The 12,391-nt window shown below is 53.4% G+C and overlaps 1 protein-coding gene across 1 annotated transcript in view; it reads left to right on the plus strand.

The window, feature by feature from the left end:
* Window positions 1–906: 906 nt before the first annotated feature.
* Window positions 907–12,391, plus strand: part of LOC309536739 (uncharacterized protein) — a 77,379-nt gene continuing 65,894 nt past the window's right edge. Inside the window, exon 1 of the mRNA XM_082230983.1 lies at window positions 907–1,068. Coding sequence (XP_082087109.1) covers window positions 1,008–1,068 — 61 coding nt within the window. The 5' untranslated portion in view covers window positions 907–1,007. The remainder of the gene's footprint in view (window positions 1,069–12,391) is intronic.

Here is a 12,391-nt window from a genome sequence, read left to right on the forward strand (position 1 = left end):
CATCTAGATCAAGGGAAGTAATAGTGCCACTGTATTCTGCTCTGGTCAGACCTCACCTGGAGTACTGTGTCCAGTTCTGGGCACCACAATTCAAGAAGGACACCGACAAACTGGAACGTGTCCAGAGGAGGGCAACCAAAATGGTCAAAGACCTGGAAACGATGCCTTATGAGGAACGGCTAAGGGAGCTGGGCATGTTTAGCCTGGAGAAGAGGAGGTTAAGGGGGGATATGATAGCCATGTTTAAATATATAAAAGGATGTCACATAGAGGAGGGAGAAAGGTTGTTTTCTGCTGCTCCGGAGAAGCTGACACGGAGCAATGGATCCAAACTACAAGAAAGAAGATTCCACCTAAACATTAGGAAGAACTTCCTGACAGTAAGAGCTGTTCGACAGTGGAATTTGCTGCCAAGGAGTGTGGTGGAGTCTCCTCCTTTGGAGGTCTTTAAGCAGAGGCTTGACAACCATATGTCAGGAGTGCTCTGATGGTGTTTCCTGCTTGGCAGGGGGTTGGACTCGATGGCCCTTGTGGTCTCTTCCAACTCTAGGATTCTATGATTCTCTCAGTAGGACAGGCAGAACTTGGCAGAAGACCTAGGGACTCCTTCGAATGTCCTGGAGGTGTCCAGAGAACAGAGATGGATGAGCAAGACTCAGCTGGCCCTGAAGCAGGAAGAGGCCATGCCATCTAACATGGGAGCAGCGGGGGATTCTGGGAAAACACTGTGAGAAAGAACCCGGGTCAGGAGGACACCCTCTGCTCAGAGGTGCAGAGCCAGCAGCTCAGGCAGTTCTGCTCCCAGGAGGCCAAAGGACCCCGAGAGGTTTGCAGCCAACTGTATCCCCCAATTCTCTACTAATTTGCCCATCCATTTTTGGAAAGCATCCAAGGAATGATATTGGATAGCCCTAAATTGTTTGCGTCTGCTGCTCCTTTTCTAATCCTTCTCCCCCCTCTCTCTTGAATCCTTGTTGCTCTTTCAGAGGAAGGATCTGTTAGCAGAAATGGGTCCGGATTCCTCTGAGGCAGAGAAGACTCCCTTGGACTCCAGAGACAGGCCTCTGGGTAAGGAGGAAGGAGTTTTTTCTCTGTTTCGTCACATTTTGTGGATTTGGAAACTAATCTGTGATTTCTTTTCATCTTAATGGAGAATTCACAGAGGACCAAGAGCCCAGAGAAAGGGAGATGTGTTTTTGCACTCTAGTATGTGAAATGGGTGCAAACGTCCATATTTACGTGGCAACTCCTCCTTGTTTGAAGGCGCACCTGTAGTTTTCCTTCGGAGTGAAGCATGCGCTCTTGGCTTCCCACTTAACATCTTCTCTCGCAGGAGACGGAACGAGGCCAGCAAGAGCTGCTCCTTCATCTTTTCTTGGTGGCGGAGGGGAAGCTGCCCCTGTGGACCCAGAGCAGGTAGGAGGAAGGGGCCATGTGGGGAGAGAGGATGTCATGGACTGGGAGGAACCGCCCAGGAAGGAGGGTTGAAGGCTCAAATAGGCTTCTAAGCAGTTCACACCCCCATACCAAAGAGTGGCCAGGATTCACCCTATCAGTCCCACAATGGGGCTTTCCCCCTCTCATTCCCCTGCGCACCTTGGAGATGTCTATAGGGCTTCAGGAGGGTCCTCCCTGTCACGAAATCTTTGTGGTGCTTCAGCAGAAATGCTTAGAGTTCCAGGTTCTTCAGTGCAGTATATTTATTGTGAGCTCTATATATACAAATATCTACAGGCTATAATACAGGAGCAGTTCATACAGTCAAACGGAGTACCTGGCTGCACCTTAAGGCAAAGAGGAAGACTCTCTCTCTCTCTGACCACACTCCTCTGCACCACCACCTTTACTGCTGGACAGGTTTTCCTTTCAAACCAAGGACAGCCAATCAACTGGCAGCACATTATTCTGACCCACATCATTCTGACCCTGCACTTGCATAGAAAGTACTGCAGGCCGATTGCATCAGCCAGTTGCATTAGCTAGCAGATTCAAGCCTGCAGACTTACTATCTCACACAACATTCTGGGATCCCAACACTCCCCACCCGGCAAGAACAGCACAGAGGGACAGAAGAAGGGATCCTTCCATGTGGCAAACGGGAATGTTTGTGCACAGGATTTGAAGAATAATTTGAAGAACACCAGTTTCTTAATGCCCCTCATTAAAATACACAATGAATAATTCCATTAACACATCTAGATATGCATCCATAAAATGTGCAGAAAAAGAATCCAAGTAATACAGAACATCAATTAAGAGGCAGAAAACAACAGAGTGTAACAGTTCACCTTTATGTTGTCTAGGAGGACAACCTTTTTCTTTTAGGGTCCAGTGTGCTTTGAAGATGTAGCTGTCCATTTCACAGATGTGGACTGGGCATTGCTGGATCCTGACCAGAGAGCCCTCCATAAGGAAGTCATGGAGGAGAATTGGGGGATCTCGGACGCTCTCAGTAAGGCTTAATATTATGCCTACCCCCCTCCAAGATGGCCCCCTTTTGCTCTTGAAGGGCTGGCCTGTCTGCAGCCCCCACAGCCTCCCATCAGGGAACCTTCACGGGGGCAGAAGCAGAGAAAGGGCCTCAGGAAAGCAGCCATGGCTCTGGCCAGATGCACAGGAGGAGGAGGAGGAGGGCTGACCGCTCTCCTTCCCCCTCAGACTCCATCCATCAGCAGCCCCTCATCCCCTCACAGGGGCAGGGCCACCAGAGGTGCAAGGTGCTGAGCAGGGGGGAAGATCCTCCAGAGCAGATAAGACCCCCCCTACTGTCGGTCAGTAGGTTTACGGTATAAGGCGGTGTCTATGCGCCCATCCTGTATTTTTATAGTAGTGTCCAAAAAATGTATTTCTTGCATAGATTGATTCATTGTAAGGTTGATTGTGGGGTGAAAATCATTAAATTTCTGGTGAAAGGTGTCCAGGGTCTGTTGACCATGTGTCCAGATGATAAAAATATTGTCAATGTATCGCAATGAATCAGTCTATGCAAGAAATACATTTTTGGCCACTACTATAAAAATACAGGATGGGCGCATAGACACCACCTTATACCGTAAACCTACTGACTGACAAACATATCTACATGCCTCTAGCTACCATCCCAAACATACCAAACAGTCCATTGTATATAGCCAGGCACTACGTTACAGCCGCATCTGTTCCAATTCTACAGACAGAGACTCTCACCTAAGAGATCTACAGCAAACCTTTTCAGAACTAAAATACCCAGCAGATGAAGTTAGACAACAGATCAACAGAGCCAGACTGATACCCAGAGAGAACTTGCTGCAAGACAGACCCAAAAAAGAAAATAACAGAACACCTCTAGTCATCACATACAGCTCCCAAGTTAAAACAGTACAACGCATCATCAGAGATCTACAACCTCTCCTGGACAATGACAGTTCTCTTTCTCAAGCTCTGGGAGGAAGACGTTTCATTGCCTACAGACAGCCACCCAAACTTAAACAACTCCTAACCCACAATAATACTACAACCAGACTTAACACGGACACTGGCACCAGAGCCTGCAATAAGCCCAGATGCCAACTTTGCTGCCACATACACCCGGACAACACCATTACTGGCCCCAGCAACATCACACATACCATCTCGGGACTATTCAATTGCTCATCATCTAACATTGTGTATGCCATCAAATGCCAACAGTGTCCTTCAGCTCTCTATATTGGACAAACAGGCCAAACCTTACGCCAAAGAATAAATGGACATAAATCTGACATCAAGAATCACAAAACAGAGAAACCAGTAGGAGAACACTTCAATCTCCAAGGACATTCTATACAAGATCTCAAAGTAGCTGTTTTACTACAAAGGAATTTCAGAAATAGACTGGAGAGAGAAGCTGCTGAATTGCAACTCATTACCAAACTTAAAACCATTGAGAGACCTGGTTTGAACAAAGACATTGGATTCTTATCTCATTATACATGACTGTCAGAGCTGCTACCAGGTCCCAGCTCACATAGGACCACGCCACACAGCCTCCACTTTAAAAGAGTCTTTATTGAGTTACAGGTTTCATTTCCGAACTGCAGCGTGCAGCTCTACACCTTCTGCCCTAGGTCGGCGAAGACCCATCTGAGTCCCCGCCTCTTGCACACCAGCTTAATACCCTAGCCTTGCTCCACCTCCTTCGCCTCTCCCTACGTCTCTGGGTCCTTCTGCCCCCCTGGGACTCCTCCCTTCTACTCTCCTCTGACGCTGACCCCCCTGATCCTTCCGCTTCCTTTCGGCGGGCTTTGGGACCTGGCTCACTCTCCGGGCTGCTTACTGCTCCAGCTTCCGCTGCATTTGAACTTGGCGCGCGCGCCCAACTCTCTACTTTCCTCTTGACCGTTGCCTCGCTCTCTGAGGAGGGCGTGACCACCCCTGACTCGTGCCCTCCCTCCTGCTGACGGCCTCCGGAACCCGATGCCTGGCTGCCTTCCTCCCTGCTGCTCTCAGTCTTGAGCGTGGGTCCCGACTTCCAGCTGCTGCTCTCTGAATCTCCTCTGTTCCCTTCCTCCTGGGGTGTCCCCCCGGATCCCCCCCTTGCTCTGCTCACTGGGGCTCCCTTTTGGGAGTCCTCTGACTCACTGCTTAGGCTTGGAGATCTCGGGTCGTCATCATCACTCATTCTCCCTTCGGCTTCCTCCCCCTCGCTCTCTGTTTCCACCCTTCTCTGCGTCTCTGCTTCTGAACCCCTGACATCCATCCCCCCCTCGAAGCCCCCCCTTCCCCCCTCCCCGCTGTCAGGTGTGGGTGCTGGGTGCTCCATCATCATGGGAGGGAATGCTGGATACAGGTCGCTCCCCGTGGGTGGCCGCCAACTGAAGACTTCCGAGTCTTCCCCCTCGCGGTCGTCGACGTTGACTTGTTGCTCTTCCATCTCTGTACCGCCGTGCTCGAACCCGAGGTCCTCCCCGAACACGTCCATGTCAGTCTCTGCGTCGGTCGCTCGACCTGGCATCTCCAGCCACTTCCTGCGCCATTGCTCCTCTGGTCGATCGTCCCACCAATACGAGTTGCCTGATGCCGAACCTGCCGGTGAACCTTCTGGGGAACGGGTGCTCCGTGCGGGTTCCCCTTCTGAGTCGAATCCCTGGAACGTGCTGGAAGAAAGTGTGGGTGTGAACAACCAGTCGTCGAAGAAGCTCGCTGGCATGGGTTTGTGTGGGAAGAGGGCATGAAACTCGTCCTTGAGCAGGGGTTCCTCCAAAGCGTAGTCTGGTACCCAGCTATTGGCGCTGGCCCGGGTGCCCTCTTTGGCTAAGAGGTATTCGACTCCCCCTTCCCCCCATCTGGAGTCCAAAATCTCCGTGACCTCGTTGATGTGGTCCTGGTGCTTCACCCCCCGCGTCTCCGTCCGTTCCCGGAGCGGACTTGGCGCCGTCCCTGGCTCCTGGAACCTGTGAGGTGCCTTGTAGGGAGTGAGCACCGACCTGTGGAACACCGGATGCATTCTGGAACCCTCCGGCAGCGCCAGTCGGAAGGCTACCGGGTTGATCTGCGCTTCGACTTGGTACGGACCGATCTGCTTGTGCCCCAACTTCTTCTTGGCAAGTGACCTGGTCGGCACTGCGTGGGCTGCCAACCAGACCCAGTCTCCCACTTGGATCACTTCGCCAACCCGCCTGTGCTTGTCAGCTTGCACCTTGTAGGCGTGCTTAGCTAGCTCCAGCTGCCGTCTGAGTTGATCGTGGACCGCCTGCAGCTCTGACGCGAACGCGTCCGCCGTCTGTGGTTCTCCTTCCCCCACTCTCTCCAGTCCCGGGAAGGTTCTGGGATGCCTCCCATTGTTGGCAAAGAACGGCGTCACTCCTGTGGACACGTGCTTCGTGTTGTTGTAAGCGAACTCGGCTAGCGGCAGGTAATCCACCCACGTCGCAGGCTGTTGATTGGCATAGCATCTCAGGTACTGCTGCATGATGGCATTGACCCTCTCTGCTTGCCCGTTGGTCTGCGGGTGTCTCGCTGATGCCAGATTGACCTTGACATTTAGAAAACCCATCAGCTTCTGCCAGAAAGACGAGATGAACTGGCGTCCGCGGTCGGACAGGATAGACCGTGGCAGGCCATGCACTTTGAACACGTGATCTATGAACAGTTTGGCGGTTTGTTCCGCCGTGGCCACCTTCGCACACGGAATGAAATGTGCCATCTTGGTGAACAAGTCCACCACCACCAGCACAGCTGTCTTGCCTCTCGAGCTGGGTAAATCCGTCACAAAGTCCAGGGCCACCCTCTCCCACGGTTCAAACGGCGTTTGCAGCGGTTCTAACAGTCCCGCCGGTGGTCTGTGTACCGGCTTGGCCCTCTGGCAGGTGTCGCACCTCGCGACGTAGTCCGCGACCTCCCCTCTCAGCCTGGGCCACCAGAAGTCTCTCGCGACTAATTCCATCGTTTTCTCTGTGCCAAAGTGACCGGCCGTGGGTGCGTCGTGCAACTGTTGCAGTACCTTGGCGCGAAGGTCGTCTCCTGGTACATAGACAGCTCCTTTGCGTAGGAGCAAGCCGTCCCGCACCTGGAACTCGTCCGTGGTAGCCGTGCCTCTGAGCAGTTCCGCCATCTTGTCTTGCGCGAATGAGTCGTCCCGCAATGCACGTCGCACCGCATCCAGGTCTACTGTAGCTGAGGCACACGCCCACGCCGTCGGTGCGAAGATGTGCATGGCCGCCGCTGGCGTCACCTCTTCTAGGTATTGCGGTTTTCGGGACAGTGCATCCGCCATGATGTTGGTGTCTCCTGGGACGTACTCTATTCGGAAATTGAAGTCAGCAAAGAACTCCGCCCAACGTATCTGCCTCTGGTTCAGGAACTGAGCCGTGCGCCAGTGCTCCAGATTCTTGTGGTCCGTGCAGACCTGCACCGTGTGCTTGGCGCCGATTAGGAAGTGCCTCCACGCCTTGAAAGCTGCATGAATGGCCAGCAACTCCCTGTCCCAGATGGTGTAGTTCTGCTCCGACTTGCTGAGCTTTCTGGAGTAGAACGCTCCCGGCCGCCACACCCCCTGCGGGTCTCGCTGCAGCAGGACAGCTCCCACGGCTCTGTCTGACGCGTCTGTCTCTACCCTCAACGGTTTACTGGGGTCGATATGCAGCAGTTGCTTCTCCGATGCGAAGAGATGCTTGAGCGCTTGAAAGGACTGTTCCGCCTGCTCCGTCCAGATGAATTTCTTTTTTTTGGAGCTGAGCGTGTCCGTAATTGCTGCCGTCTGCATCGCGAACCCCTTGATAAACTTGCGATAGAAGTTGGCGAAGCCGACAAACCGCTGGACCTCCTTCCGGTTGCGCGGGCTCTTCCAATCCAATACCGCACGAACCTTGGTGCTGTCCATGGCTATCCCCTTGTCCGACAACTTGTATCCCAGGAAATCCACCTCCGTCGTGTCGAACTGGCACTTCTCCAGCTTGGCGTACAGTCTATGTTGTTGCAACCTGCTGAGCACCTCCCTCACGTCTCGGTCGTGAGCTTGCTGCGAGTCAGAGAAAATCAGGATGTCATCCAGGAAGCAGACGCATGTCTTGTAGAGGAGTCCCTCCAACACGTGATGCATAAAAGCTTGAAAACAGTGAGAGCCATTTTGTAATCCAAAGGGCATAACTCTGTATTCGTAGGTGCCCAGCGGTGTGAACATGGCCGTCTTCCACTCATCGCCCTCCCGCATGCGGATGAGATTGTACGCCCCTCGCAGGTCCAACTTGGTGAACACGCGTCCCTTGCGCACCGTCGCGAGGAGGTCGTCAATCCTGGGCATGGGGTAATCAGACGGTTTGGTCATCTGGTTCAAAAGGCGGTAGTCCACGACGAGTCTTTTTTGGGGCGTGTCTTTCTTTTTCACGAAGAAAACGGGACTGCCCCCCACTGCCTTGGACTCTCTGATGAAGCCACGCTCCAGATTATGCTCGATGAACTGTTTGAGTTCCTGCATTTCATCTTCAGACATGGAGTATAGCCGCCCCTTCGGCAGCGTCGCCCCCGGTAGGAGGTCAATCTTGCAGTCATATGGCCGGTGAGGGGGTAGCTTGTCCGCCTCCTTCTCGCAGAAGACCTCCAAAAAGCTCGCGTATTTGTGGGGGACCGCTTGCAACGTTCCCAACTGCAGTTGTGATTCCTCCTCCTCTCCCTCCCGACGGGGCAGGATGCAGTGTTCTGCGCAATAAGAGGAGCCGAAGATCAGTTGTCTCTGGTACCAAGCCAGTGTCGGACTGTGCCTGTCCAGCCAACTCATGCCCAACACAATGGGCGTGTCCGACAGTTGGGTGACATTAAAACTGATGACTTCCCTGTGGTTGCCAAGGCGCATCACCATCGGTGGCGTCTGCTTCACCACCTGCCCCCCTAGCAACTCTCTGCCATCCACTGTGACGACTTGCAGGGGCAGAGTGGCAGGCAATAGCTGTATAGCGTGCTGCTCCACAAAGCTCTGCGCTATAAAGTCTGCGTTGCTTCCAGAATCCACAGAAAGCGGCACTTCGATAGTGACGCCGTCGGGTAGCTGGAGAGACGCTGTGAGCTGCACTACTGGTTTGGGTGGGAGGGGATCCGTGGGTTGCAATATCGCTGGGGACTGCTTCACAGATGCGTCTGGCTGGGCCCCAGTGCCTCCGTCTCCAGCCAGACATCGTCGTTTCCCTGCTGTGGTTCTCCTTGCTGCGTTGCTGCAGTCACCATTGCTGAGGCTGCAGTGTGCTTGTGGAGCCTCCGGGGACACTCCTTCGCCAAATGGCCTGGATCCTCGCAGATGTAACACTTCCTGTTCCCTCTAGGAGGCTTCGCTTTCACTGCTGCCGGTGCTAGGGCTCTGGCTGCTGACTGAGCCCTTGCACCTCCAACCTCCATCGGTTCCCCTCCCCCTCCTGGCGGAGGTGTGGATTGCGCACGCGCTGCTTCCCTCGGAACGAAAGAGAAACTTCTCGCTGCTTCGCGCCCTCCACGTCCTTCATCTCTGCACCATGGACGTTCTTCCAGCCTCACCCCCACAGTCAGCGCCCTTTGGACCACCTCCTGCGTGCTTCGGGGCCTCTCCCCCCTTGCAATTTCATCCTTAACCGCAGAACTTAGACCCTCCCAGAAGAGGTCTCTGACAGGGGGCGAATCCCGATCCCATTCTAAAGCACTGACCAGCGCAAAAAATCGGGCGTGATACTGCCGGACGCTCGCCCTCCCTTGTTTTAGTCCATGAATCTCCCGTCTGGCAAGATCCACATCAATAGTAGACAAAAAACACGCATCCATCGCTTTGATAAAGGCATCTGCATTCTGAAGCGCCGGATCTTTATCCCTCCACAAATTGCGCAGCCAGGCTTTGGCATCCCCATGCAAATGGGACAATATGAACCCCACCTTCTCTTCCTCATCTCTAAAGTCTTTTGCCAGCAGTTGCAGTGCGCACATTACGTCTGCTCTAAAATTAGGGTACTGTTGCAAAGTCCCATCGAAGTGAGCCACAAGCCCTCCTGCTCTCCGTGCCAATCCCACGCCCTCCGGTCTGGGTCCCGGTTGCCCTTGCTTAACAAGCATTTCAAACCTGGCGTGTAGGTCTCTGTAGGCGGCTGTAGTCTCCTCCTCCCGTTTCTTGGAAGCCAATACCTCTGAGGACAACTGGGTCACTGCCTCTTGCAGCGCGGAGATCCTCTGTTCTTCCGTCATCTTGCTAACCTTTGTGAGCTTGCTTACAGACACCCCTCTTCCTCCCCTAGCGGCTTCTGCTCCCGCTGCGAGGTTTCAGGTTTCTGAAGCTTTGATGAGATGGGTCTTACTGTCAGAGCTGCTACCAGGTCCCAGCTCACATAGGACCACGCCACACAGCCTCCACTTTAAAAGAGTCTTTATTGAGTTACAGGTTTCATTTCCGAACTGCAGCGTGCAGCTCTACACCTTCTGCCCTAGGTCGGCGAAGACCCATCTGAGTCCCCGCCTCTTGCACACCAGCTTAATACCCTAGCCTTGCTCCACCTCCTTCGCCTCTCCCTACGTCTCTGGGTCCTTCTGCCCCCCTGGGACTCCTCCCTTCTACTCTCCTCTGACGCTGACCCCCCTGATCCTTCCGCTTCCTTTCGGCGGGCTTTGGGACCTGGCTCACTCTCCGGGCTGCTTACTGCTCCAGCTTCCGCTGCATTTGAACTTGGCGCGCGCGCCCAACTCTCTACTTTCCTCTTGACCGTTGCCTCGCTCTCTGAGGAGGGCGTGACCACCCCTGACTCGTGCCCTCCCTCCTGCTGACGGCCTCCGGAACCCGATGCCTGGCTGCCTTCCTCCCTGCTGCTCTCAGTCTTGAGCGTGGGTCCCGACTTCCAGCTGCTGCTCTCTGAATCTCCTCTGTTCCCTTCCTCCTGGGGTGTCCCCCCGGATCCCCCCCTTGCTCTGCTCACTGGGGCTCCCTTTTGGGAGTCCTCTGACTCACTGCTTAGGCTTGGAGATCTCGGGTCGTCATCATCACTCATTCTCCCTTCGGCTTCCTCCCCCTCGCTCTCTGTTTCCACCCTTCTCTGCGTCTCTGCTTCTGAACCCCTGACAATGACTAAGCCATGTTTCACCTTCTCACCCCTTGCCTTTTCCTGTAAGACCTATTGCAGTCGTTAAGAGTCGTCAACAGGCTCATCTCAGCTATCTGCCAATCTCCCATTCCCACCACCCTTCTGAGTAATACCCCTCCCCACCTTCTCACTATATAGAAGGATCTGGCAACTTCTGTTTCAGTGTATCTGAAGAAGTGTGCATGCAGACGAAAGCTCATACCAAGAACTAACTTAGTTGGTCTTTAAGGTGCTACTGGAAGGAATTTTTTTATTTTGACTACGGCAGACCAACACGGCTACCTATCTGTAACCCCTCCAAGATGGCCCCCTTTTGCTCTTGAAGGGCTGGCCTGTCTGCAGCCCCCACAGCCTCCCATCAGGGCCCCTTCATGGGGGCAGAAGCAGAGGAAAGGCCTCAGGAAAGCAGCCATGGCTCTGGCCAGATGCACAGGAGGAGGAGGGCTGACCGCTCTCCTTCCCTCTCAGACTCCATCCATCAGCAGCCCCTCATCCCCTCACAGGGGCCGGGCCACCAGAGGTGCAAGGTGCTGAGCAGGGGGGAAGATCCTCCAGAGCAGATAAGACCCCCCCATTTTTTTTAGGCTCCTCTAAACTGCCCAGGTCTTCTTAAATGTATCTTCAAAGTGATTCAGGAAGTTGCAGTAGCTTCTGTCATCATCAGGGGAGAAACCCTATCAGTGTGGTGTAGTGGTTAGAGTGGTAGTCTCGTAATCTGGTGAACCGGGTTCGCGTCTCCGCTCCTCCACATGCAGCTGCTGGGTGACCTTGGGCCAGTCACACTTCTCTGAAGTCTCTCAGCCCCACTCACCTCACAGAGTGTTTGTTGTGGGGGAGGAAGGGAAAGGAGAATGTTAGCCGCTTTGAGACACCTTAAAGGGAGTGAAAGGCAGGACATCAAATCCAAACTCTTCTTCTTCTTCAGTGCTTGAAATGTGGAAAGGGATTCATTGAGAATGCCAAACTCATGATCCATGAAAGAGTTCCCAGTGGGGGGCAATGATTTCAGTGCCAAGAGTGTGGAAAGAGCTTCAGTCACAGGGCCTGTCTTGCTTCCCATAAACAAGCAGGACACACACGCCTGTTTGTTGGCATCAGGCTGCAAGAAGCTCAGGGCAGCATCCGGACAACGTCCTTGCCGTGCGTCCTGATCTATCAGAAAAGAACATGGAGAAGTGGCAGGTTGGGGCACCTAGGAGAATATCCTACACCCGCCCCAACTGTGGTTTAGCGGACGGACTAAGAGCCCTGAAGTGGGGAGACCTGGGCCCAGTTCCCCCCATGGCTAGGAGCTTTGGAGGGAGGTGGGGAAGATGGGGAGTGAGAGGAGCTGGTTCTGGGTGGAAACATCCGCTCTGAGGAAAAGATCGCCAGCTAGAGAAAGGAGTCTCTGAGCTTAGTGGGAAGGACAGTGTGTGGTGTCCTGGGAGAGTAAATCAGGCCAGGAATGAACTGGGAGGCTGAGCCAGGAGAAGGAGGAGCTGGAAAGAGACCGGCTGCTGAGCTCTCATCCCAGTCAGGAGGGGAGAGATCCTTCTAGAAAGAGAAGACTCCCAAACAAGAGATCCCTTGGGTCTTTGGCTTGAAGTACCTTGGGAGTAGGGTAACTGGCAGAAAGTGCCAAAGTATTACGTGTGAAACAACTGAGAAAACCTTGAAGGGAAATAACATTGTAAACTGAAATATCCTAAGTTTTATCCACTTATGTCATAAACTTCCTTGTTAAATAAAATTGTTAATGTTTATTTGAAGAAATCTTGCCTGAGACTCCCAATTAGTAAGTTTTACCTCACACAAGTCCCCCACAAGATAATCTGAGGTAGTTGGAGGGCATTTGTGGGAATTGTGTT

The sequence above is a fragment of the Podarcis vaucheri genome (genome assembly GCF_965113315.1).
Source record: "Podarcis vaucheri genome assembly, chromosome: 7".
In the NCBI taxonomy this organism is placed as follows: domain Eukaryota; kingdom Metazoa; phylum Chordata; class Lepidosauria; order Squamata; family Lacertidae; genus Podarcis; species Podarcis vaucheri.